The sequence below is a fragment of the Podarcis vaucheri genome, assembly GCF_965113315.1.
Source record: "Podarcis vaucheri genome assembly, chromosome: 2".
Taxonomy (NCBI): Eukaryota; Metazoa; Chordata; class Lepidosauria; order Squamata; family Lacertidae; genus Podarcis; species Podarcis vaucheri.
In genome coordinates, this window is record NC_138760.1 from 83,915,646 (window position 1) to 83,943,381 (window position 27,736).

Consider the following 27,736-nt stretch of genomic DNA (forward strand, 5'->3'; position numbering starts at 1 on the left):
GTTGCTCCAACCCTTTGATCATTTTGGGCTCCAGAACAGTCCAGATAAAGTAAGGTAGCTCCAGAGTAAATTAATCATAATTTTAGCAGCTAGAGTTTAATGATGAAGCCCATTTCTTAATGGAGACTTGAGTTCTTTACATATTAGTTTCCTAATACATCTTTACATCTTAGTTTCCTCACAAAAGTCACACAATTCCCTCAAAGCTCTAACAATATGAAAAGCTCTCTTTTTCCATGGTGAAATAAACAACACAGCTTCATGACAGCAACTTTTTTCTATAGTCCCTTTCGTATCAGGTTTTGTAGAGTTGTTTGCCTTTTCTAAGCGCTTAACACATTTTATGGGAGTAATGTTTTCCAAACTATACTTAAAGGCTGCCAGAAAACATACAGCACTGCACTGAACATGATTTCATATTCCAAGAAGGTGCGTATACTTCTTAGGCTCTACAATTTAATAATACATATGTACAAAGTATTCTCTACCAGCCTCCCCCAAAAAGGGACAGAGGGCAAACATCTCTTTTAATCAGAGGAAAGCAGGTGAGTGTTAGGGTAAACATGATTGCAAGCCCTCTTCTGTAGGGGAGTGGGCACAATTCATCATCTCTCCAGACTTCTACAAAAATGAGCAACCAAGCCTGTGAATTTTTTCAACGCACAACTCTAAGAAGCAACTTAATTTCACTTATCTTCCTTTTTTCTTTTTACCCAGAGCTGCATATTGGTGTGGCTCCCTTCTCTATAACCAGGGCTTGGGCTGATTAACATTCTAAGGTCTTTTAAATGTGTTAATGTGTTTGAGGGAGGGGGTTTATCGGTTTGTTTCTGTGTTAATATGTAATTTGTGTTATTTTGTATTTTTTTGTTGTGAACTGCCCCCTGATTTTCAGATGCAGGGCAGTATAAAAATATAATAATAATAATAATAATAATAATAATAATAATAATAATAATAATTATTATTATTATTATTATTCGTTCTTGTTGGTATCCTTCTGTCTCAAGAGCCAATGGAGGAGGAGAAGAAGAGTTTGGCTTTGATATCCCGCCTTTCACTCCGTTTAAGGAGTCTCAAAGCGGCTAATATTCTCCTTTTCCCTTCCTCCCCCACAACAAACACTCTGTGAGGTGAGCGGGGCTGAGAGACGTCAGAGAAGTGTGACTGGCCCAAGGTCACCCAGCAGCTGCATGCGGAAGAGCGGGGACACGAACCCGGTTCCCCAGATTATACGAGTCTACCGCTCTTAACCCCTACACCACACTGGCTCAAGTGTGCCTCTGCGGGTGAAGTGACCTCCCCAAGGCACAAGGAGGGCCTGAACTGTGTATGGAGGGCCTAAGCTGCCCAGACAACAGGACCCTCCCTTTCGGAGTCACTCATATGGTCCAAAGGAAAGCAAAGCAATGCATTTGGCACTAGCTTGGCTGCAGGAGTTGCCAGAAGGAGGCATACAAGGCGCCATCCAACCATCTGGATTTGTGTAGGGTTTACTCCTCAGCCCTTTCTTCTCTTGAAGATATCCCATAAGGCAGCAGGATTTTCTTTCTCCTTCTAGATAGGCTACCTTCCCAAGTTGACAAGCCCCAGCTGCCCATCACTTCCTTCGGCTATTTGGGTCTGAGGTAAGTTCATTAGTTAGCTGTGTTACTTTCATACTTTTATCTTGTGATAACCTGATAACTAGATACAGATAAACAAATCTACTATATCTATAATGAAGGTTTTTTTTGGTGGTGGTGCCCCAGTTTTGGAATATCTGTCTAATAAGGTGTGCCTGGTGTCTACTTTACAAGCTTTTAGATGCCAGCTTAATAAATGATTATTTATGCAGACATTTTAAGATGTATTAAGATATAATGGCCCCATTTCTTTTTTATTTTAGAGTTGTCTTTTATTGATGTTTTATTTTATTATGACAGGCATATGTTCCCTGACATACTTTCAGTGAAGGGCAGTAAAAATGTTTTAAATAAGTAAATAAATAATTTTACAATTCTGTACGGTCATATCTATAGCTGCCTGAAGCAGGGCCTTCTCTGGTGTGGCACTCCAATTATGGAATGACATTGCCTTGAGAAGGCAACCTGGATACAGATTTTCCAAATTTCAGGAAACCTTGAGTATAAGGGACCACAACATTTGTAGGTTTTAATTTAAGCAACTGTATCTCATCATCTTAAACTGCATCTTGTCATCTTAAAATTCTCAGACTCATCTGAGGTAGGTTTCTGACTCAAAATCAATCCTACTCTTACAATACCATCTGGTGATGCATCTAGCAAATTTCTGGTTCTTTCACAACTATCCTTGAATGTCTCCCCCAATTATGCAGGTGTGGAAAAAAATGATGCTTAGGATGGTAATTGCAGTCATATTTCCAAAGCAATCCAAAACCGTGGCTCAAGTTTTTCTCTAACATCATGCAGCAAATGGCTAGTCAGTTAGCAAGGGTCTATTCCGGAGGTCACAGTACAAATTGCAAATATGCACTTGAGCTTACAGATATTTCTTTCGGATGTATTTATTCTTTATCACACAATGAAACAACTTGTGGAAGTTGTCTGGGCTGCATGAGACACAAACAAGTAAATCTGACTTTGTTAAACTGAACAAGCAGCCTTTAAAAGCTAGCCATTTATTATTTTAAATAAATTATACTTTAATAAACTGGAGAAGTTTTAAAGGACATATTTAATGCTGGAGACCTGGAAAACCTAATTCAGGTGGTGAGAATAATATAGGGCTTAAAAATCCAACATGCAGGGTGGAGAGTCCTTCATATGTTGTTGGACTACAACTCCCATCAGCCCCAGCCAGTATGACCAATGGTCAGGAATGATGAGTGTTGTAGTCCAGAAACGTGTAGAGGGCCACAGGTTCCCTGGCCCTGAACTAAAAGATGCTTTGCCTTAACACTTTTGACATATTTTTCTTTTAAAAAGAAAAACATTAAATATCCAAGTTTTACATACATCATAGTATCCAAAAACAACATTATTACATATTTACACAATCTCTGAAATAAAAATTATAAAGCAGTTATAACCACTGTTTGAGTGGTAAAATTAATTTATATATTTTTTTAAAAAACCAAGGTAACCTTTTGAAAAAAAGTATGTTTCTACCTACATAAGATACACATATTCTACTTCATCAGCCTCCTCCTGCGTTCTGTAGCAAAACAACACTACATGATTTTTAGCTACATGCTCAATCTTTCTATTGGAGGGGAGTGATGGCATAAAATGACAGTGTTGTTTAAGCTAAAAACTTCAGAATATCTTTGCAGTGAGGGCCAGTTCAAACATGTATCTTTGAAGATCATATTTAACATGAACCCTATAGATACACACATTTTAAAAAGTAGTAAAATATGTTATCTACACATCTTGTTCATTTTTCATGAAATCAAAGGATCATCAGTATCAGCCTATAATTTACACAGAATGTGTTACCATGTGAAGCATTTTACCTCTATGATTTGAAACTGCATGGAGGAAACTTTCTGTGGGGGCACCATGTTTGAACCCATGGAAATCACTCCAAAGGCCAACTTCTATAGAACTGCACCTGTTTCTAGTTGGTTCTTGGCAATAGCTAACATAATCAATGAAAATACCACCTAGGTTATCCTAACCAATACCTGACTGTATGTGTGTGTTTCTTAAATTAATTGCACTGCACAAGTCCAAACATAAACTCTCCATAATTATGACTCAATAAAAATGTTAAAATTAAGTTTAGCTGGGTTTAACATAGTCACTGCTTAAACCCTTCAGTCTGACGCCTATATTCAACTACAGAAAATAACTTGTCAGCGATGAGTATATGCCAACAGAAGGCATATGTTGTTGACATATGGGATGTTTCATGCTTATGAAAAATTCATCTTGTTTATGGTAAAGAATCCTCCAAATGAAGCTAGCTACATGACAATGTCTGAAGTAAATGTTTGAAAGCTCCTAGTAGGATGAAAAGTGTTAACTGGGAATCATGTCAAGTAATAGGTACATTAGTGAAAATCCTGTTTCTCAAAATGAATGTTGTCATTCTCAATGAAAAACAGAAAAGTGAAACCATTCTTACATGAAACTAAATAATGACAACTGAGGCCTCATCCAAAGTCTACTCAAGTGCACATTTTTAAATAAAATTCTAAAAAGCGTTAATTCAGTGGACCTTTGCACTGGTGTTGTTCCATGCAATGGATTCAAGGTTGTCACTGAATTGTCCCCAAAGCAAAGTAATATATAATAATTACTATGGATAAATAATTGTGGCTAAATAGAAAGTAAACCCGTTTGGTAAAAATAAAGATGCAGATATTAGTATGTGTATATTTTGATGCACAAATAGGCATGTGCACATAATTACACATAGCACATACTTAAGATTAGTATTGATGACTGTAGCACAGTAGAAGCTTACACATGATATTTTAAAGAGAAAGGTATACTTCACTTTTATATAGAGGTCAAAATAATATATAGGATGAAAAGTAAGCAAAAATTTAAATCTATTTGCTAGTGGTATATTATAACTTAGCATAGTGTACATGGTGTTAACAGGCAGAGCAATTCTACTAGCAACAGCAGGAACCAATAACGTGCCTGTTCTTTTGCACACATAGCTGAAATGTAGTGCCTGACATTCAAAATACACCAGGGCATTGATTTCCAGTCATAATCGTAGTGGCATTTTTCTACGTTCTGCACACATGGGTGAAATGTAATGATTAAAATGCATACATTCCAAAACCAGGTATAACATCTATAATTTAAAATATATTTTAAACTTCCAACACCATCCAGATCAGTTCAAACTTTAGGCCCAAAAGCAGTGGTGAAATTACTACTTTGCCAAAATGGTTCCTTCCCCATTATGCTGGCAACAGTAGTGTAGTATATACACAAGCCACAGTTTCAGCAAGATCTAGAGTCTACGTTTTGAGCAATACGATAAAGTAGCACCAGTCACACAACTATATCCGATTTATGTTTCTCTAGATAGAATTTAGCAGGGCTTCACTCAATTTCATTCATCAATATACTACATGGATACACATAAGCACAAAATGCACAAGAAGCAGCCAATACACAATGATTTGGGTGGGTTTTTCCCCCTAATGACAATATAAGGAAGAAAATAACAAAAAGGGACGCAAAACTAAACAGTTTACTCCTAGCATTATACCTAGCATTTAATTAACCATTATTTTATTATAAACTTACAATTTTTCTCTGTCTTCTTTCTCCTTTTAAAGTATACATAGAAAGCTACAACAGTTTAATATTTTCAAATGGAATTTTTGAATAAGCAGAGGGGGAAAAACAGAAAAAAAACCACACTACTAACAATGAGACATATTTAACTTTCTCAGGATTACATTTTTACATTTTCATATTTGTTAGTGTATTCTTTGAACACACACACATACACACACACATATATATTAAGGTTCAATGAATATATTTATCAAAGAAGGAAGAAATGCATACCTGCTTCAGAGAGGTCTCTAAGAGAGCTGCTAAGGGCACTCCTTTTAAGACCCTCCCCAGTGGCGTAACTGTCATCAAGGCAGGCACGGTTCAATGTCCCATTGCCAGACTCTTTTTTCAGGCTAGAGCACTGAGACATGCTTGGTCGTACTACACCTTTCTGCTTTTCAAGTTCAGCTGAAAAGAGAGCAGAAGCCAATTACTCTATTGGCTCTTTCAGATTGTAGTGCTGACAAAATACGTATAGACTCTTCGCTGGCTCGTTAATAATTTCAATAATCCCAAATGCGATGCTTTTAAAAATTGGCACCTGGACAAATAAAGCTTGCTCCGTCTGCAAAAGGCACAGCATTCCAGAAGCTGGGCCACACACCGGAGCCTTTTAAGGGCTTCTACAACAGAAAGCTCTGTGTGAGAAGGCGCATTCCTATTAATTTCAGTGTTGGGGAATATTTCATATACCTAAGCCTTTTGCCTATCCCTTCTCCTTTGGCACCAGAAATGCTCAGAAACAGTACCCCACATAATGTAGTCTCTGGCGCACAAAGCAAAACAAACAAACAAACAAACAAACAAACAAACATCATTAGGTAGCAATGAACAAAGCAATGCTATCAAATTTGCCATGTCTTCATTTGGTTGGGTGTCACTGCACCTTGGTAGTCTGTGTGCATAATTGTATCACAACAGCCTACCAATGCAAATCCTTCTGCCAGACTCCAGATGGCAGTGGCACATAACCATGTGGTAACAGCCAGTCATGGAGTTTAAAAGTGTGGTCAGAGCCCACCAGCTGAAATGGATGCCCTTGGACCACTGTAAGTCTCCTGAGGAAAATGCAATATATCAGCACTTAGTAAAACATTCTCATATTTCAACTGCAGTTTAATCTTGAGTAGTATTCAGTCACACTTTCTGAGCAAATTTTAACTTTATAAAGAAATCTTTTTGTAAATATGCCAAAATAGATTCACCTAACATAATTAATTTTAAATGCTCTACTATATGTACCTTTGTACTTACACTCTATTCTGTGCTTTTCCATTTCTTGTACCTCTGCAACAGACTCCCTCAGATCATCCGTAAATTTCTTTCTGTCCTGGGGATTTGGCGCATTGAAATTTATCAAAACTTTTATATCTGCTCCCGGAACAGCTGATGTGAGCCGTATGCCATTAGGATAATCTAGGAAGTGGTAAAAGGGATATATGTATATTAATTTCTTTCAAGGGTTTTCTGTTCTCTATTTGCATCTCCAAATGTGAAAAAGATACCGTGGTACCTTGGTCTAAGAACAGCTTAGTTTATGAACAACTTGGATTAAGAACGCTGCAAACCCGGAAATAGATGCTTTGGTTTGTGAACTTTGCCTTGGAATAAGAACATGTTTCACTTCCTGTTGAGTGTGTTCCATTTGTAAATTGAGTCCCCCGCTGCTATGGGAATGCTTTGGTTTAAGAACGGACTTCCGGAACAGATTAAGTTCATAAACCAAGGTACCACTGTACATCCCAGTACATCAAAGATTTCCATTACCACATTAACATTTCTTGGTAACCATGTGCAACTGATAGGATAAGGCCTGGAAGCACCTGTGTCTATTGTGCTCCTCCCAGAGTAGACCGGGCAACTTACCCTGAGGGAGATATGTATTGGAGTCTCAGGGCTTCTAGGTCTCTCTGTGTTTCTGGTGTTATTTCAGGTGGTCTAAGATGCCTACAGGTCTGTCACATTCTTTACAGTTTCTGGCAGAAACTGTCCTCTCTGTCACCAACTACCTCCAGGAATAACATGGAGGGTCCGAATGAACACAAGACCTTACTGAACAGCCATTCAAAGATTACTACAAAACTATAAACTTGGCAAAATCCCATCATTTGTAGGCAGAAAAATGGGAAATGACTTTCTTAGAACCAAGAATGCTGTTGGATTAGTTGGATGTCCCATCTAGACCAGGACCCTGTTCTTACAGTGGCTGGCTAGATGCCTATGGGAAGTCTTCAAAGAGGGCATTTTATGGGGGTGAACCTATGGTTTATCCTGTAGACGGCTACTTGCTGTCATTTTTTCAGCCACATAAGTCTCCTGGGTGAATCAAATGTGTCATCATACATGAGGAGGGGCGTTTGAGGGAAAACAACAGTCACCACTCACTCAAGGATTTCCGCCATATATCACAGACTAGATGCAGTGGTAGACTGAATGATCACTGAAATCCTCTGATGGGGCACTTCTGGTGGTTCCTCACACCCTCAAGACCATTCACCAGGGACTCTGGTGAGGCAAGCCCTGCCCTGTGGAACTCCCTTGCAGCAGTGGTTTGGTGGGAACTATCCCTCCTTCATTCATATGTTACTTGAAAACTTTATTGTTCAGAAAGGCCTTTGCAACATGAATTTTCTTGTTAAGTCAATCAGTATTTACTGATGTTAAAATGAATTGTCGTTATTTTGTGTTTATATGTTGTATTCCGCCCTGTTGTATTTTTTAATGAAAGTGCATCTTATAAAATTGTAAATAGACAAATATCATCACAAGACTGACAGCTATGGCAATCAAATATAAGTGGGATTACAACCCCGTCATCTGCCCCAATCCTTACATTTTTGAGCCAAAAGGGCTTCTAAATAGAAAAGTACTAAAAGTACTAAATAAAGCATGTTAATACTTTTAATTATTTTTAAGAAAAGTACTAAGTAAAAAAACATTAATACACAGTGATTTATTGGGCCACAGACAGACATTAGAAATGATATTATATAGAATTTTTAGCCATACATATAAAATAAATATTTAAGATTTATAGTCATTAATCTTAAATCATAACTGTAATGTGAACTGTAGAAGAAACACTAATATACAACTTTCTGAGGATAAATAAATAAATAAATAAATAAAGTAAGGCAAGAAATGTTTAAAAACCGTATAAAATGGATTTGTCCACCATCAAAAGAGGATATATAAAACAATGCATATTTTGTACAAAAATAGTACATATACAACTGGATACACAAATGTTAATGGTAAATTCTCAGAAAGGGGTATGAAAATATCTTCTGAAGACTTTTTAAAGGTTAGAATTGGCAGGAGGAAGGAAGTTGGTGAATATATTTTCACTGTTACGTGGTCTCTAGTGAAAAGAAACTGCAGACCTTCATGTTTTTAAAATGAAGGTTTGTTCTGGAAAAAGTGGAAGTATCTATTTTGTCTTTCCCTCATGACCTACGAATGCGGAGATAAATACTTTATTTCCTTTCAAAGAATTAACTGATTCCTCAAAATACCTTTATCATCCACTCCCCGTTGCCAATCATTTCCATCACCTTGCCAGCTTCTAAATGGAATGCTTTTCACTGTCTTTGCTTTAATTGACAGAATTCTCAGAAGGTATATGAATTCCATTCCTTGAGAACAAGTTGAATCTGACAGCTGCAACATGCAGATAGGCTGGGTGGGATATTTGTAGCTTGCTGCCTTCAGCTACAATAATGGCTATGCATTGCTTAAAGAAAAATGCTGAAGGGGGAGAAATCTGGAGGAGAGTGTCAGGCTGTGTTGAACCAAACTTATCTTTCTCCCAAATATCCCGTATGTGTACATATACTAAACCATTATAGCTCACATGTTTCAGAGAATCAAGATTTCGTACTTTATTTTTTAAAGTCTTTGAATGCTATTCTTATTCTGTTTCATGAACATTTAAATAAATGTGGTAACAAAGCAAAATCACACTATCACGTCAATATTAACATTAGGTTTTCATTGCATTTCTGCAATATCTTTTCTAAAAAATGGGGAAAAACCACTAGATACCTTGCTTCCTCAAGGTATAGTTATTCTTAAGAAATGAGGTGCACCAATTTACCCTTAACTCATATGAGAAGCTAAAAACACTTACACTGATTCTCAAAAAGGAGCACCTGCATTCCATAGAGGGAAAAGGACTGTCGAAAACTGTATGTGACTGAATTCTTCTTCTTTTGAAAGATCTTAGTGACCTAAAAATATCAACAAGCATAGAAATCAATGTTGGAGAGAGTATTCAGTTAGTTAAAAATACTGAAATGTATGGACAATAAACCCTTATAATATTACACCAGTAAGCATCCTGAAGACAAACTCTGCCTAAAATACCATTTCCATTTACTAGCCTTTTGGCTTCCCTGCACAACTTTCCTAGCTGATCCTGAGCACTGCATACAACTGTAGTTGTATATACAGCTCTTCATCCACATATGAATAACAATCCATGCAGAAACCCACATAGTGCCCCTACATGGATTCTGCATTTAAGTAAGCCCCTTTACTTAATGGAGTCTCTGCATTAATATAATGTGTTATAAAAATATGCCTGTCAGATACATACCACAAGCAGATCATTAAATAAAAATATTTCCCGCTGGTGTAATCCAAGCTTCTGTGGTTTATTTGGATCTGGAACTTCAAAGAGCCTGCAGTAGCAAACAAGTCTCCGATGTGGAAGAGAAAGGACCTGTGGGATATAGTACAATGCTGACTTTAGTCAATTAAAAAGGAGCTCAGTATTATTTAGGTGAAGTCTTCTCCACAACGGTGAAGGAGGAAATAGCTAAAAATTGTGAAAATAAAAAAACATTTAAGGAAAAGCTTTTCATTAGCCTCTCTTTGCACCCTTTTGGATTTTCCTTTTTTTGTCATCATATTTATATATTGGTGGTAAACCAATATATAATCATGTTATTTCATGAAGCCTGTTGTCCAATGCTACTATCATTAACACAGGGTGGGTTAACGCTGGTGGGTTAAACCACTGTACCGCTTGGGCTTGCCGACTGAAAGGTCGGTGGTTCGAATTCCCACGACGGGGTGAGCTCCCATTGTTCAGTCCCAGCTCCTGCCAACCTAGCAGTTCGAAAGCATGTCAAAGTGCAAGTAGATAAATAGGTACCGCTCTGGCGGGAAGGTAAATGGTGTTTCCGTGTGCTGCTCTGGTTTCGCCAGAAGCGGCTTAGTCATGCTGGCCACATGACCTGGAAAAAATGTCTGTGGAAGCAGACAAATGCCGGCCTCCCTTCGGCCTTTAAAGCGAGATGAGCGCCGCAACCCCAGAATCGTTCGTGACCGGACTTAATTGTCAGGGGTCTCTTTACCTTTACTATTATTAACTCTTCAACAGTATTCTGATTTTCCTCAGTAGGGGGAATAGGTGAAAATAATTCCCCCTAGCTCCATGCCAGTGCATGTATTGTATCTGATACAGTATGGGGACTAAGGTTCCTTTACTTCAAGGTCAATATGGATTTTCCACTGTCTTTTCCACAAGATGCTAGCCTGTTTATACATGGACAAACAGAAGGCTGCTAACAATAAGTTTTAATTGCAATGAATTTTTATTAGAGTCTAACTTCTTAGATTCTAAGTTCTTCTTAGCCCCAGTGCAGAGGAACTGCATCTCAGTTCCTGAGCCAATAATTTTATTTTGGCATCCATGACATCTAAGGAAAAATGCCAAACGTACGGGGGGGGGGGGGGAGAGGCGGAATCCTGATCAGCAAAGTGACCTGCCACACATGGTCCACTTTTACAATGATTGATGCAGCATGCATAATTTAAAATTCCTTCCATATGAAGAATATAATATATACTTCATATTCATACAAATGTTTTAATGAAGTGTCTCATAGTATAACACAAAGTCAGCAAGAAAACGTTTCTCATATTCAGTGAGCTTCTGAACTCTTGCAGATCAGTTGCCCAATTCTATTCAATACATGGGGAAACTATAGCAAATCTGCAGAATACAGCAGAATAAAGAGTGGCTAATCTGTGGCTCACTAAATGTTGTTCAACTCCAACTCCCATCAGCTCCAGCTACCATGGCCAGTAGTAAGGGATGGTGGAAAATGTTAGCCTCTCCTGGTTTAGGGCATGAATCTTGACTTCCCTTCTGTGAATGGAGCAGAGTTCACTGAACAGATTCCCCACAAACTTAACAAATGGCTCCTGTAGGTTGTGGACATTTGGAAATTGGGATGTGGTATGGCAGGAGCTGGTGACTGGAGGAGTGAGTTAAGACCCAAACCTAGTTGTTCTAAAAGGTCAAAGCCAGAAATTCATCTTATCAATTAGTACAAAAATTACTGAAGAATTATGGTTTGCTCCAAAGAAAATTCTTATATTTAATTTCTAATATTAAACACAAGTGAAAAGGCAATTTCTTTACTTTTTAACTTTTATTTTAGTTCTAATTTTTTCTTCTAGAGGTAATGCTAGAATACTTGAGGTACCTGAATAACATTACTAAGCATATTCTATTTAATTTAATATGGCAATGAGGTTTCATTGATAACTGGAAGCCTGAATATTTGCTGTCAAAGGTCCCACAATAGTCACCAACAGCAGTATTCCAACATTTATTACTGTATGTGACAATATGTGAAGACCTTCATCTATACAGTGGTACTTCAGGTTAAGTACTTAATTCGTTCCGGAGGTCCGTACTTAACCTGAAACTGTTCTTAACCTGAAGAACCACTTTAGCTAATGGGGCCTCCTGCTGCCGCCGCACGATTTCTGTTCTCATTCTGAAGCAAAATTCTAAACCTGAAGGACTATTTCTGGGTTGGTGGAGTCTGTAACTTGAAGCGTATGTAACCTGAGGTACCACTGTACCTGTCCCCTAACCCCTATATATAACAGATAAACAGAAGACATGCAAGGGCACACCCAATGCTCAATGTTCTCCGTTTTGCAGCTTGTGTGTGTGAAAGATCCTAAAGGAATGTCTCAGTCCCACATTCCTCTACTGCATAATCTTGTGCTAAGTTTCCACACTGATTGATTAAGCTGATTAAACACTAAAAACAATGAAAGCAAAGCACATTTATGAAACATTCTGACATTAAAATAATGCAAAAGAAAGAGATGTATGTTTAAATATCTGAAGGTCAGAGGCCATGCACACCTTTGAGGGGAGAGGCAAATTGTTTTTAATCTCAAAATTGTTAGGAAATATGTCTAAGGGCAGCTCACCACAACTGACCTCAGCCTGGTTTATAAACAAAGCTGCCCCCAGTTTCACTTATGCTTGCTGTTATGTTTCCAAGGGGTTGCTTGTGCGCAAGCAGGGCAAACCTCTCCCTGGCTGGCTGCTAATGTAAACTTTATCTGTCCGGAGAGCCACTCGCCTGTGGCCGCCTCAGTCGCTGGCAGAATCCGTGAGTGGGCGTTTCTTGAACTTCTTCAAGCACAAAAGCTCCTTGACGCCCAGTCTCCGCCTTCCCTCTCTGCGCGAAAGCCTTCTGTGCAGAGAGGGCGTGGGCAGTGGAGGACCCCTTCCTTCCCCGCTTGACCCAGGCAAGGAGTCGTGGGACTGCCTCGCCACATCCGACTCCTGCACCCCCTCTCCCCTGGAGCTGCGTTTATTCTCTTCCCCAGAAGAGGAGCTGCTCCTCCCGATCCCTGGAGGCTCTCTGGAATCCCTCTGGCTTTTGCTCTCTCCCTCCGGCACTGATGGCAGTTCCCTGACACTTGCTAATTACCGTAATTGACTTTTATATTTCATTGTTGTACCAAGCTCTATCTGTGTGATACTGAACCCCACAGAAAAAGAACAATCTGGCTCCTTTACAAAATGGAAATGTTTCATTAGGTCAACAATTGACACTTTTAAATATTTAGGATGAGAAAACAATGAACTGCCAAAATCTGAGTAACAACAAAGGATTTAAACATATTAGGGCCCTTCTGACGAGCTTTGCTTACGGAACAGAAATGAATATTAAAGGAAATACCTACACAACCAAGTCCATGGTGTAGAGATCCAATCTACAGCAGAAAAAGACACATACAAGTTCATTAAATTTCAGAGAAATACATATCATATCAAGCAAATACTTCATGGTCTTACTATCACTGAACTCCTATAAAAGCAAACATGCCTATAAATAATGATGGGCATTTATTTTCAAACCCCCTTTTGCATAGTTACGCTGTCACTAAGCAGGAATGAGCACAAGGAATGCTAATTTAATCCTAATGACTTTATTTAATCATTCAAATTGCTTTCTCACAAAGCTTAAATTCTGCAGTGTATTTCTGCAGCTTTCAAAATTCCACTTTCCAGTCTTATAAGGCAATGAAAGTTGTATAACTCTACCTCTTCATTTTGGAAAAGCCATTATCTGTAAGCATACAAAGATGCAATGAGTGTGCCCACCTTCCTATATAAACACAACAGCTGCCCCACAACTTTGGAATTCTGTTTCTTTGGACTATTGCCATATTCCTAAGGTGCAATATGATTTCTTTAGTGGCGCTGACTTTTGGTTGTTTGCATTAAGCTGGCACGCAGGGATAAAAAGATGTTGGAATATTTTCATGTTTAATATAGAGGAATAAAAACCTCTATGCTTTAGAGTGGGTGGGATATAAATACTTAGAAAACTAAAGAAACTATATAAAATAGATCCAGTAACTCAGGAGAGGCACTTTCTGAGCAGTCATTTATGCCCCCAAAGCTGGATATGGCTCAGTAGGAAATGGTTCAGTGAATAGAGCATATACTTTTGCATATGTAACTTGCAAATGCAAAATATAACTTACCGGTTTCTTTCCTACTATGAGTTTTTCAACCTTTTGGACCTGTGACACATGATCCTCGTTTGTCTTGAGCTCCCGCTTTCGGATTCTTTCATAGATCCCAATAAGCATCTCCCGTGGAATATCTTCACCATCATCTACACCTGCAGAACCCAAACATCATTGTTACCAGCTCAAAAACTGCAATACCTCTACAACTTGATGACACTTCTGCCTTGTAAAGAATGTGATCTAGCTACTGGTTGTTACACTAACATCACTGATACTAAATCTTTGCATGTCATGATCAGTATCTCCAAAGAACCTGCCATTTAACAATTAAAGAAGTGAATTTCAATCAATGACATTTGGATATATAAATATCGCCCCTCATTCTTGTTTAGAATTCCAGGGTAGTATACAATCAATAAGAGTAATCATAAAACATCAGAAGAACGAAGAAAACAGTATTTAAAATATACATAAGATTAAAATGCCCAGATGACTAAAAAAGGTGTTATGGTGCAGAAAAGATTGCAACTGGTGCCAGAAGAGCCTGCATAGGGAGAGCTTTCTATAAACACTTTGCTCTCATGTATTATATCTCTGATAATGGCATTTGAAGAGGGGCCTTGGCAGAAGATCTTAACAGACAAGTAGGTTAAATGGGAAGAGGCACTCTTTTGAGTATTTGGGTTCCAAGCCATTTACAATGAATTGGTCTCCAGATATGCTCTTTTAAAATCAGTATGATATTTATTTACTTAAAAGATTTCTATCCCTATCTGCAAAATACACTTTTGCCCTATTTTTAGTTATTGATACAACAGTAACCAAGAGTACTGTGGAGTATCAATACAATTAGGTAACAGATAGCAGTTTGTTAACACACACACACACACACACACAAAAAAAAATGTTAAATGTCCGAGCAATAATAAAACTCAGTGTTAGTTAAAAATATTGCAGTCTTGAAGCACCATTCGTGGAAGATAAAGCACATTCTCAACCTAGTTGCTTTAAAAACATTAATAAAGACTTTCTGCTGTGATATGCTTAGTGAATGAAGTTGGTCCATAGACCTGGAGAGGGATGGTTTGCAGTGCAGAAATACAAGAGGCAATCAAAATTACAAGCACCCGCACATTGGTCTTTCAGCTATAAAACATTTCCTTTCTCTCCAGAACTTGAATCCCGGTTTCCTCAGCCTCCTCAGAGTTCTAAAACACTTTTGTAGGGTATAGTCACACAAACGCGTAATATGGAACAGAATTTAATTACTGAATTCTTTTGCGGTTTTTGTGGTGTAGACCATAATGGCAAATGTCTATGCATGTTTACTCATAAGTACGTCTTACTATGTTCAATGATTTACTTCCATGTAAGTGTGCATAGAATTGCAACTTATTGCTGCAGTTTTTACAACAATGTGCTTCCAAAGCCATGTGGCAGACTTTTCTGCCTCTTTAGTATTTAAGAAACGATCTATTTAGAAATGGGTGCTGCCGCATTGTTGGTAATCAGACTGTTGTCCTTTCCCAAAAACCCTTTCCAATCTTCTCCTGGCCTGGTAACAAATCATAGTACAAATGGCAGACTAATAAAGAAAAATGGGGCTTTTGACATTTTCTGTTCAAGACTGGAGGAAATGAAACAAACCCAGCCTTTAGACCCTGGCAAAATTTTGAATTATACATACCTCTTAGATTCTTGACAAAATCTTCAAGCTTCATTTTGCGTTCTGGTTTCACATTTGGACTATACATATCTGTGTTTAATAATATGATTGCAAAAGCTAAGATGAAGATGGTATCAGGATTTCTAAACTGTCTCACGACACCTGGATTGCAGATGCAGTATCTCTGGCTACAAAAGACACCGAAATAAGAGTGGTCAGATTCAAGGATGAGTCAATAAGCCTTTTAGAACAAACCAATAAACTGTTTCATTGAGGATACTGGAATTATACTCCTGACATACACATTTAATGCTTGAATATTAATTACCATTCCATCACATTATCTCAGCTAATAATAGCATCTTTAATGCAGATGATGTATTATTATACCCACTCTTTGTAACCAAATTACTATTTGCTGATCTAGATATTCCGGTGGTTAAGGCTAGTCTAACTCCATTACAGTAAGTGCCCTCAGTTTCCTGCAATATTCACCTGTTGTATAGAAATATACATAAAATATACATATACATATTTATCACTGCAGACTGCAAACCATACCTAGTGGATCAAAGAGGATAAAAATTACCCAGATTTGCACAATTCATCAGAAATAGGATAGTGGTGACAATTATACATTCTTTATTCATGGCAAAGTAAGGTAATATAAGACTACTGCAAGTGTAAAACAGCTTATATTTGTAGGGCAAAATATGCAATGGAAAGGCCAAATTTTCTTGGGTTGAACATCACAGTCCAAATGAAGTGCACCACTGACTCAGGTAAACATTTCCTCCTTCTAACCATGTAGATATAGCCAAAATATGCCAGCACAAAGTCAAACTATGCAACAATATCTGATGCAACTTTGATCCATAATTTATATCTATGCTAATATGCCATTTGTACACATTTCATGCCTAATGAGTCTGACGAATGGCTTCAACAGATCTGTGGCACCCTCTGAGGATAGGCATCTTTATTTTTAGCATATTGGAAGATTCTTCACATTTCTCCCCACGTCCCCACCATGGATAAAGAACATTTGTCTAGGCTTTAATAAGTTAATGCTCTTTGCTCAGCTAAGCTAAACTGCTTAATTAAAAGGTCAGCAGAGTACATTGCAAAATGTTATAAAGGATAAATGCTTCCATTTCAACAAGATGAGAACATAGAATATTTACAGCACAATCCTTTACATGCCTACTCAGAAGTAAGTCCCACTGTGCTCAATAGGCCTTACGCCGGGGTAAGTGGGTATAGGATTGTGACCTTAATTTCCTTTAAAATGTTTAAACCGACAGTAGACATTTCTTTGTTCACATTTAGACTTGATAACATAAGATACAACAAACAAAGCTGCCAGAATCTATAGCCGCCTTTTCCCAACCTAGTGGCCTCTGGAGGTTTCTAAGTACATCTCTCATCAACTCTAGAAGGCTGGTCTACAATATATAATATCGTGAGAACAGAATTTTAGATCAAGATAATATTTAACTACTTCAGCCTGAGTACACTCAAACCTACTATGTATGTGACTAAACCTTGTGATAGCTATCTGTTTACGTCCATACCTAAAAGCTTCTATGAGTCGTTCTACTTTTTGAGCTTCCCCTTGAACACGGATATGAGCTTGGAATTTCCTGAGTGCTTCATCTAGTTCCATAGCTGAGAAGTCCATTTCATCCACAACACAGCTAGGACAAAGAAGAAGAAGAGTTTTGATTTTGCCACCCTCCAGCATATCCCCCCCCCCAGCAACCCACCCTGCCTTCAGTAAAATACCAACTGCTGTACTTAGTATAGTATTCAGTCAGATGAAGCATGCAATGATTAAAGGGCAAAGAGAGAATTATGAGCACTATATATCAATTAAAGAAGCTTATGTAAGCAGGTCATGATTTTTCAAAGACATCTCTCTGGCAGAAATAATAATCACTTTTATGTTCTTCAAAAAGCAATTTCCCCCAGTCAGTAGCTCCATTAGAAAACAACCAAACATTACTTTAAATTACTACTTTACTGAGCAGTAGGGCACGGAGCAACAGACACCAGTCCCCTCCTTGTCTATCCTATGAACGTTGGAAGGGAGGGTGGCAGCAAGAAGATCCTGTGTTCTTTTACTTTCCTTCCTGCATGCCTTTGAGTGGATAGCAAAAGGGGAAAACAATATATTTTCCCTTCTCTGACAGAAGGGGTACCAGTTACCACACACCGTTTCCCCCCTTAAAGTGTTGTGCATAATAACACCCCAGTACTCTTGGAAGGGAAAAGAGAGAGGAATTGGGTAGCAGACAGTGGAGAGGGGAGAGCAGAGAGGGAGAAAAGGCACTCAGGTGGACAGGGCTGATTTAAAAGGCTGATGCAAAACCATGATTTGTGAAACCATGATCTAATTGCATTTTCTGCTGCCTGTGAGGTCTACTTGCCAATAAAATAAAATAGAATCTGGAGGTTTCTTTCCTTTTTATTAGGCTTTTGAGGTTATACACAATGAAAGATCAATCTCTGCAAAGTACAATAGACTAATGCAGGTGCCACGGTAAGAACGTATGACCCATGCTAAAAGGCTTTTTATTAAAATGCATTGACATATGGCATCAGGGTAAAAATGTTTATGATTGTTCAAATGAGGGGCAGAACCAGGCAATTTAAATGCAGAGGGACAGGTATAAATTCAAAGAGGATACTTTGGATAAAACATATGTGCCAGAGACATTCGCAAAGACACACCATGCACAAGAGTTTAAAAGCTAATACTGGAAGCCACTGATTCAAGTTGTGTGAGCTGTTGTACTTTGTTTTAAATGATAGCATAGATACAAAGAGCATAATGGAAACCTGCTGGGATGGAGAGAACCAGTGGGCATTGGTTATTTCTGGATATAAACTCTACAGAAAGGACAGGGAAGGACAGCTGTTGGAGGTGGCATCACTCTGTACATCAAAGAGGCATACAGTCCCAAAAGCTAGAAATCTCAAAAGGGCAGAGTCTTCCACAAAATATCTGTGGATGGCAGTACCAGGTCCCCAAGAGTAGCTTACTACTGAGCATATAGTATCATCCTCCTGACCAAAACGCCCAGGGTGATTCTGAGATGGACAATGAAATTTTCCTCATAATCTAATTAGCTATGTCACATATCCATAAAACAGCAAACGGTCAACAAATAAAGCCAGGTCTTTTTAGTACCTTGGTTAGCTGTATAATGCAGGAAAACTTGACATATTTCATAACCCGATGCAACACAGAAATAAATGCCATCTTGGTACCTGACACAAGCTAACATGGGAAGCTTCTGCACTCCTAAGGTTGCTTGTTTTAACTGAACATTGCAATTGCATATTTAATTCCTTTGGCTGCATTCCAGTGCTCAGTTAAGTGCACTCAAAACCTCATTGAATGGCCTTTAAAACATAATAACAGGCAAACAAAAAAGATCCAATGTTTAATTTATAAGATTTTAGTCAATGAAGCAAACATGAAGAGGAGGTCATCAGGGTTAAATTTTCTAGCCTATTTGTAGATCATATGTTTTGGCATTGTGTCAAATAGGCATCAATAACATTTTCACATGGTGCAACTCCCAGGACAAAAGCCTCTCTTTAACAGAGTTAGGCAAGATGCCAACATAACGTTCTCATCTACAGGACTGTTTTTAGAAAACATCACTTTGGAATTTAAAATCTGTGTTGATTTTTCAAGGAAGACCCATGAGCTGACAGATTTCTGCTCCCCTCCCCACCCCCTAGAAGAAGGCACTGCTTCACTGTTCCTTTGTAGTACGGAAATATATAGAACAAGTGGGTCCAGGAATAAGATAACCCACTTGCCAAGTATAGAATGCTTCATTAAAGCATATTTATATGAGTGCATTCTGCCGACTAAGGTGTACCACTAATCAACAGGAACCTTAGCATTCAACAGCAATTCTTCATCAAAGTAATGTATACATAATTCTATAAATTTGGGCGAATATGTCATGAGCTGGCATGCAGTACACAGTAAGGTAAAGGTAAAGGGACCCCTGACCATTAGGTCCAGTCGTGGCCGACTCTGGGATTGCAGCGCTAATCTCGCTTTATTGGCCGAGGGAGCCTGCGTATAGCTTCCGGGTCATGTGGTCAGCATGACTAAGCCGCTTCTGGCGAACCAGAGCAGTGCACGGAAACACCATTTACCTTCCCACCGGAGCGGTACCTATTTATCTACTTGCACTTTGATGTGCTTTTAAACTGCTAGGTTGGCAGGAGCAGGGACCATGCAACAGGAGCTCACTCCGTCACGGGGATTTGAACCGCCGATCTTCTGATAGGCAAGTCCTAGGCTCTGTGGTTTAACCCACAGCGCCACCCACGTCCCATGCAGTACACAGTACAGCACATCAAAACTGAAAATATTGTGGGACTTGCTTTCTGGATGGTAGTGGTCTTCCACATTTTGTCATGTCATTTTATTTTAGACAATTAATTGAGTAATACTTCAAGGAATAATAAAGGACTTATAATCAATAGACACTTTCCTTCTGGATGAGCATATCCTAGGCAATTAAAATAATAATATAGTATAGCAGATAAAATAGCTAAGAACCTCCTTCTGGAACAGTCTTTCTGAGTTGCGGCCATAGCTGTAAATGTATATGGGGAAATAATTTTTTCCTGGTTTTTCTTTTTCTCTGAAACTGCACTTAGCTTATGCACAAAACAATTGGTGAACATCCCTTTCTTTAAAATCCACATAGTGTACACTTAAATATGCAACAGATGCTTCATATCTGCTACTTACTCCAACACATCCCGGTTAAACTGCTTTTGTCGATTTCCAAGGAATTCTCCAATCATCTGTCTGCTGAGTCCTTTTCTCTGCAGAAGGAAATGAGCAACTCCAACAGGCGTATCTGGCACAAAGCCTCTCTCAATTAGGTACTGGATTCCTTTTTCAGGTTTTCTACAAGAAGAAAAAAACCCCAAATCTCCCATTAGCCTCTTTCACAACATAATCAGGGGCATATGTATTTTTATTGTGTGTGTGCGTTTATAATATTTGTTGCTGCATACCACTTAGATTTCTTTAAGGAAATTGTGCTATATAAATATTTTCATAAATAAATTTAAAATAAATAAAATAAAGATTGGGGTTGTCTTAGGGCTCTTCCACAATCAACACAAGGTATACAGTCGTACTTCGGAAGTCAAATGCCTTGCGAGTTGAACCTTTTGGCTCCCAAATGCCGTAAACCCAAGAGTGAGTGTTTTGGTTTGCAAACATTCTTTGGAACCCAAATGTCCGACACAGCTTCTGTGGCTTCCGATTGGCTGCAAGAGCACCCTGCAGCCAATCAGAAGCCGTGTCTTGGTTTCCGAATGTTTTGGACTTCTGGAAGAGATTCCGTTCGACTTCAGAGATATAACTGTACAACTTAAATAATTTGAGGACCAATTTTACTGTTATTACCAGTGGGGAGTAACAATACCGCAGCAGCTATGAAAAAGTATGTGACCACATCTTTAACATAGTGCTTTTTAAAACCTACACCTGCCATTTATTTCTGCAACTCTTAGCAGACTCACAGTTCTTGCTTTGCACAGACCCTTCTCTCAACAGCACCCCCTCCCACCCCATGTGAGAAGCACTGATGAACAATACCAAGTAACCCTCTGGTCCTGCTTCTACCACAAACAGTATGCTGTTTGAAACAGTATTAAATAGATGCTCCTGGAAAGCAGACAAGCTGTGGCATGGAGTCAGTAGCCCTTCCTTGTTTTTCCCAGCATCTGGAGTGGATATAGCCTTTAAATTCTAAGATCCCATTTAGCTACTGTGGTGGACAGCTTTTTAAAAAATATAACATTGGTGTTTTGTTTTTTTTAAAAAAAATCATATTTAAACTGTTTAACATGGTTGCATCAAGATATATCTTTATTTACAATGCAGCATATACCATGCAGCAATTGAATAAAATAAAAATAAAACAACGAACACTCAGATAAACGTTTCTACATATATTAACAAAGTTGTGTCAAAGTGTATATACCAAAATTATTATGATTATCCCAGAAATGATGTATAGCAATGTGTATTGCTCTGATTGGTGACCATAAATAAAATGTATTTTGTATCAATAACAATTAGAATTTATAGGAAAGGAGGGGAGGGGAAAAATTAAAAATCACACTTCATGCACGCCAGACTGTGTTTTAAACTATGGGTACTGTTCTTCCATGTGTTGAACAGCTATTGCTTGATACATCACCCATTATTTTTTCTATTCCTTTTCAATAGGCAGCACCACTCCTTATAGTACTGAATTCAGTAACTCAATTGTTTGCTTTTGTTTGCAAGGGAGCATCATGGGGTGGGGAAGAGGGAGGTAATCTGGGGACGGGGCAGGATCCAGCTCCTCCTTATAGCACTCCTGCCACTTTACTCCCTATCACATTACTCCCTAATTTGGATAGGGCCTAGTTTGGCACTGAGCTATGCTATGCTATCCAACCAGAAAGCTGTAGTTTGATACATCCCTCCAAATCAGCATTGAAAAAGAAATAAAAACCTGTGGTTTGCAATCTTGATTTGGGCTAATCACTCAAACCATAGTGTGCAAGTTCTGACATCACAGCAAACTGAGGTTTCTGAAACAAGTTGGTATTTTATTAAGCCAGGAGTGTGAGGGAAGGATTGAAAAGTAGAGAGAGGGAGAATGTACATAAAGAGCTTCCCCCCAATCCTCCAAACCAGACTTTGAACAAGCAATATAGTATCTGAATGCACTGAATGCTAAATGCAAGATTGAGACTGAAGTAGTCAAGGCAGACAGAGATTATGCATTCATCTGCTGCTATGTAAACATCAAAAGGTTTGTGTACTGCAACAGTGACCAACCACAATTCAATATTTTGATTGTGTTCTCCATTTTCTAAGGTATTACAAATATCTGAAAATGCAAATGGATTTCCAACTTTGCAGATGGAGTATGCAGCTTTCTGCTCAGACATGTGAAATCAATTTCCAAGAACAAGGTGACCCTGCTATTTTTATACCAAGATGGTCATGTAACCACATCTTTCCTCATGTAGGTTATTGTCAATAACATTACCAAATCTCCTAACATGCTTACTCTGCTGGACTTTACTAGTAAAAATTTGATATCTGGTAAGAAAAAGAAACAATCAGACTTTTACCCTCATAGCTGAGTACCATAGAAAAACTGCCTCATCACCATGTCTTAAAATCTGCCTGCCTGAAAGTTTACATCTGAAACAAAAAGAATATGTGCTGTTATTCCCACAAGGGCAAGCTAAGATAATATTTCCTTTATTCAAAATATTTCTTTCCTCTGAGCAAACGGAAGAAACTAAAGCTACAATCCTAAACACACATATTATTGAGTATGCTACATTGAGGTCAGTGGGATTCACTTCAAGTAAACATGCTTAGGATTCTGAATCAGAATTCTTTTCTCCATCTGAACTCATTGGTTCTGTACAAAGTGGAACAAGGTGAGATCTACACATTTACAACAAGCTTTGTTCCTTTGGCTGAATCAAGTTGTACAACTTGCTTGTACAGTACATATCAATCTTTTCTTTTGGGAACACACCATAATATTCTTTCAGGTTTTGAGGCAACTGAACCTAGTAGTCAAAAATATGCAAGACAATGCTTTACCAATACCATTCATGTCCTGAAGTACTGTATTTTAATTACTCTCCAGAAAGAAAGATTAATGGTTCTGAAGAAGGCTGTTTTAAAGCTGGACTTTCGGGAAAGAAATAGATGGTCAAATGGAAAGAAGGCAAAAGGCAAATATCAAATTAGAAAAGGGGATTTTTATTTGTGCTATTTTTAGTCGTTCAAAGATGACTGGGCATAATGAACATATAAAAATGTGTTTTTGCAGAGTATCATTACAGTAATGCAAAGGAATGGAGAATATGTTATGCTGTAGAATTATTTTCATGTGGAAAATGCTACAGAAAACACACACCATAACCTGGATTGTTGACCTGGCCAGTAATGTATTTGCTCATGTAACTGAGGATAGGACTGCAGCCATGTGAGTCAATGTAGAAAAGTGGTTAAGAGTGCTGGCCAGGGTTCAAATTGCCACTCACTGATTTTGTAAGGATAAAATGGGGAAAGGGAGAAGTATGTGTGCTGCCTTGAGCTACTTGGAGAAAAGGAGCAATATAAAAGTAATAATAAATTAAATAAAATAAAAATAACGAAGGCAAAAGGGTTGTACATTTTTAAAGTGAGTGTCTTCTGCACAGGTTCACACACTTTAAAGTAGTATGTGAGAGGTTTCAAAATTCTATGCTGTTCCTGCATGCCTTTTTCACTGGGTGCCAGTTCTGATTCCAGTGTTATTCTAAATGTGCTAGTTTTTCTATGGACAGAGGGGGTAAATACGGACAACCATTTATTGATTGATAGTCTGCTAATATATGCAGAGAGCCACTTGGTGAGACACTAACCCATATTATGTTGCAGATGAGTAACAAGAGCCACTTACAGTATGTATCTGAGCCAATATCTAGGAAAGCAGAGAAATCAAATGGCAGGAAAATATAGAAGACTAGCTAAAGTAGTGGTTCCATGCACACTGTAGCTAGTTACTACCTGAATTAAGGGCAGTTTATATTTACTTGGCCACTCCATTCTTTGGTAGAAGTACACTACATGATCAAATAATTCAAGAGCAGAAAAGCATGTAAACCTCTTTGTTCAGATTTAAAACTTCTTTTCAGTTTTTCCCACTTCAGTTTCTTAAGCTTAATTGTATAGCTTAGCTCTTAATACTTGGGTTCTAAAACAAGGTGGTACTTTCTGTCAGTTTCCTAACCTTCTATTAATCACACCCCTGAGGCACCTCTAGCAGTATAATAGACCCAGGGGATCACCAAACGCCTCCTAATTGGTTTGGGATTCTTCTCTTTCTCAAGATATTCTACTCCTTTCTTACTGAATGGAGACCCAAGTAGAGTGTTCACTAATATCTCTACTTCTCCTCTTCCCAATTCAGCTTCCCAGTTTTTCTCTCGTCTGTATACTCCTGAAAAAGGACACTAATTGCTGTATTTCAAACTAAGCTCAGAGACTTCCTTCTCTGGCTGCAGATATTTTCCTCAGAGCGGATCTCTCACACACAGCTCAGGAGCTATACTTCTCCCCAGCTGAACACCAAGAACACCCAACTCCCAACCCCCTTTTCTTTCCCCCCTCCAAAGTGCTTGCTGTATCTACAGCCAATCAGGTGAACCTACAGCTCAGCACTCTGGTGGAATTCCAAAGCACTGCATCACAAAACTCTGGTCTTGCTGAGCTTGTTACATGGCAATAGTTGTGGCTGGCTGGGAAGCAGCCATTCTCAATTTCCAACAATGTCCCTGACACTATGGCTGGGTTCAGATGGCAACCAAGCCAAACTATGCCTCATGCTCACTGCAAGCTAAATTACCAGCAAGAAAGCAAAACAGCCACAATCACTTCGCCAGGAGCCTGCATGAGCTCTTATGTTCACACTAAGCCAGTGCTACTTGTGTGACATTGTTAATGTAAGCTCCCCAGACCCAGCTGCCTGGCAATGCGACTCCAGCAGCTGTCTGGGTGGGCTAGATCCTGGCACCAGACCTGTCTACAAGGTATAGACTTTGTTGTCCATTAGGAGATTATCAAAGACCCACAGAAGGTCTTTATTAGGACAGTTTAAAATGTCACAAGTAGCAAGCAAGTTTTTGAATTCTCCAGAACCCTTCTACAGGCTAGAAATTAAACAAAACAGCAGGGAGGGAGGAGATAAGAAAAGCCCCAAAGCCTTCGGTTTGTAATAGTCTTAAAATGGAGTGCAGAAGGTGTGTTGGCATGTGCTGCTAGGTGAATAATTATTTCCAGTTGTGCAGAGAAACCCTGGGACAAAGAAACAATAAGGACAGCCCCACTCCAATTCTTTAAACAGGCATTAGGATAAGGTTACCAGATTTTTTTCAATGAATCCAGGGACACTTTTCAACTTCAATGGATTTTGCCGAAAGGGGAACGTCTGGTAACCTTACATTAGGACTGACTGCCAGAAACTAGGGAGGCTACAGCAATCTGATGTATGATGGAGAACTACTTGTGGAAATCAACTGCTTACCCAAATACCATTTTTTAATATACTGTTGCTTGTTTCCCCCCTCCCCATTTCTGATGCTTCCGTTCTTTAGCCCTATTGTCCCAAATCCTCACATGCTGCAGTCCCTCTTGCAATGCATTCACTACTAATAAATTTTCATTCTCTAAATAGCTGAAAAGGCAGCTGCCTCTGCTTTTCACTTGGATAATCTAACCAGCCTGAATTCCAGGGAACAGTAAATGAACTGGCAAATCCTGACCTCCATAATTACAATCAGACATATGCTTGGCCTTCCCTTTTTATAGTGGGCACTTCACAACAAAATTATATCCCCATCAGCTCTCTAGGTATTGTGGAAAGAGAATTCTGCTTAATCCTAGCACGGAGCTCTGTTATAGCAAATTGTGTGCTTGGAATGTTTAATACTAGATGGACCTGACTGGATGGGAGTGATGTAATGACTCCATTCCAGTTTCTGAGGCTATTACAAGCTGCTAATAATGGACTCCATAGCCTTCAAAAGGCTGGATTTTCAATATTAGGGAAGGTTTATATATTCTCTGTAAATGACTATAAAGGATCCCCTCCCTACATTTTTGAACGCAACTGATTCATGCTATGAGCCTTTTCCTCTCTATGCATATTACTGAGTATTTATTTAAAAGAGAAAAGTCATAAGAAGTCTTTTTGTTGCTATTACGGAGTAATCTACACTCCAGGTGTTGTAAAGACACTCTTTTATACTAAACCCCCAATAAGCTGGCATTCACTTTCATGAAGACCTTTAACAGACATTTCTCATATTGAATAGAATCATAGGATTGTAGAGCGAGAAGGTACCCCGAGGGTCATCTAGTCCAACCCCCTGAGTCCTGTGTCCAATTTGAAACATTTGCTTAGCTTTGCAAATGTGATAGTAGTTGTATTGCAGTAGCACTATGAGATAACTTGTAAAAAGTTTGGAAGCAAAATGGGCTGTAGCCTGCTTAGATGCAACTTTACACCAAGAGTTTGCAAAGCTTGTTAAAATACACCTGTATGTTAAAGGTGCATCTTTCTTTGGAAGCAGTCCTACTTGCATATAAGGTGCATGAGATTATAGTGTTTTTTGGCTGAGTCCTCACTATGGTTCTCTTCACAGCTGATTTTTGGAAGAAGAAGAAATTTCTGCAAATGTGATGCAAAAGTTGGCTGTGCATGATGCCAGAATATCACTCTGCCCATGTCATCAAGAAACCTCCTACACACAAGAAACTGCTTCCTGGAGCAGATTTGCTCTTTAGAATAGTGTTTCCTTCAAATAAATGAATAGGGAATGAATAAACAAATAAATTCATCAGCATTCGTCTGCTACTTTTAACAAATAAATATTTAGAAGGCAGTCAGTTCATGTCACAAATGGGAAAAGAAAAGAGCTACCATTAAATCCACAAATTCAATTTGTCTGTACGTTTCATTTTTCAGTTTATTTATTTATTCTTGTATGTTATTGAAGTGTCCTTTCTTAAATAAGCAAGCAAGCAAGCAAGCAAGCAAGTAAGTAAGTAAACAAAGAAACTAACCCACAAGTTGAGGGACACCCTGTGAACTCTCTCCCTGTATCTGTCTGTATTAGTAACCCAGGGTTTTTTTAAAGATAACATTTATTTATTTGAAATTATTCACACTCCAGCCTTCTGCTCTAATGAAACCAGAGCAACTTACAATAAACAGTAAAACAATATAAAAAGTAAGCAAGTGACAGAAAACAGTAAAACCTGCAGCTGCCCAAATAATACAGGCAACCCTCCATTTAAACGTTGGGGTTACGTTCCTAGTCAGTGAAATCATGTATATTTGAAACCCACTGAAAAAGACCGCAAACACCCTGTTCAGTC

The 27,736-nt window shown here is 38.5% G+C and overlaps 1 protein-coding gene and 1 long non-coding RNA gene across 14 annotated transcripts in view; one reads left to right on the forward strand and one right to left on the reverse strand.

Annotated features, from left to right (window-relative positions):
* Positions 1 to 27,736, reverse strand: part of IQSEC1 (IQ motif and Sec7 domain ArfGEF 1) — a 318,662-nt gene that overhangs the window by 7,434 nt on the left and 283,492 nt on the right. For all 13 annotated transcript variants that reach the window (XM_082211867.1, XM_082211865.1, XM_082211869.1 and 10 more), the window contains 9 exons: positions 20,528 to 20,689; positions 17,316 to 17,438; positions 15,763 to 15,929; positions 14,088 to 14,227; positions 13,281 to 13,310; positions 9,871 to 9,996; positions 9,403 to 9,502; positions 6,528 to 6,689; positions 5,505 to 5,681 (listed from right to left, as the gene is read on the reverse strand). In XM_082211867.1, the coding sequence (XP_082067993.1) occupies positions 5,505 to 5,681; positions 6,528 to 6,689; positions 9,403 to 9,502; positions 9,871 to 9,996; positions 13,281 to 13,310; positions 14,088 to 14,227; positions 15,763 to 15,929; positions 17,316 to 17,438; positions 20,528 to 20,689 (1,187 nt within the window). The remainder of the gene's footprint in view (positions 1 to 5,504; positions 5,682 to 6,527; positions 6,690 to 9,402; positions 9,503 to 9,870; positions 9,997 to 13,280; positions 13,311 to 14,087; positions 14,228 to 15,762; positions 15,930 to 17,315; positions 17,439 to 20,527; positions 20,690 to 27,736) is intronic.
* On the forward strand, positions 1,240 to 27,273 carry LOC309526088. Its single transcript, XR_014216653.1, has 3 exons — positions 1,240 to 1,628; positions 22,664 to 22,761; positions 27,001 to 27,273. It is a non-coding gene; the product is annotated as an uncharacterized lncRNA (long non-coding RNA).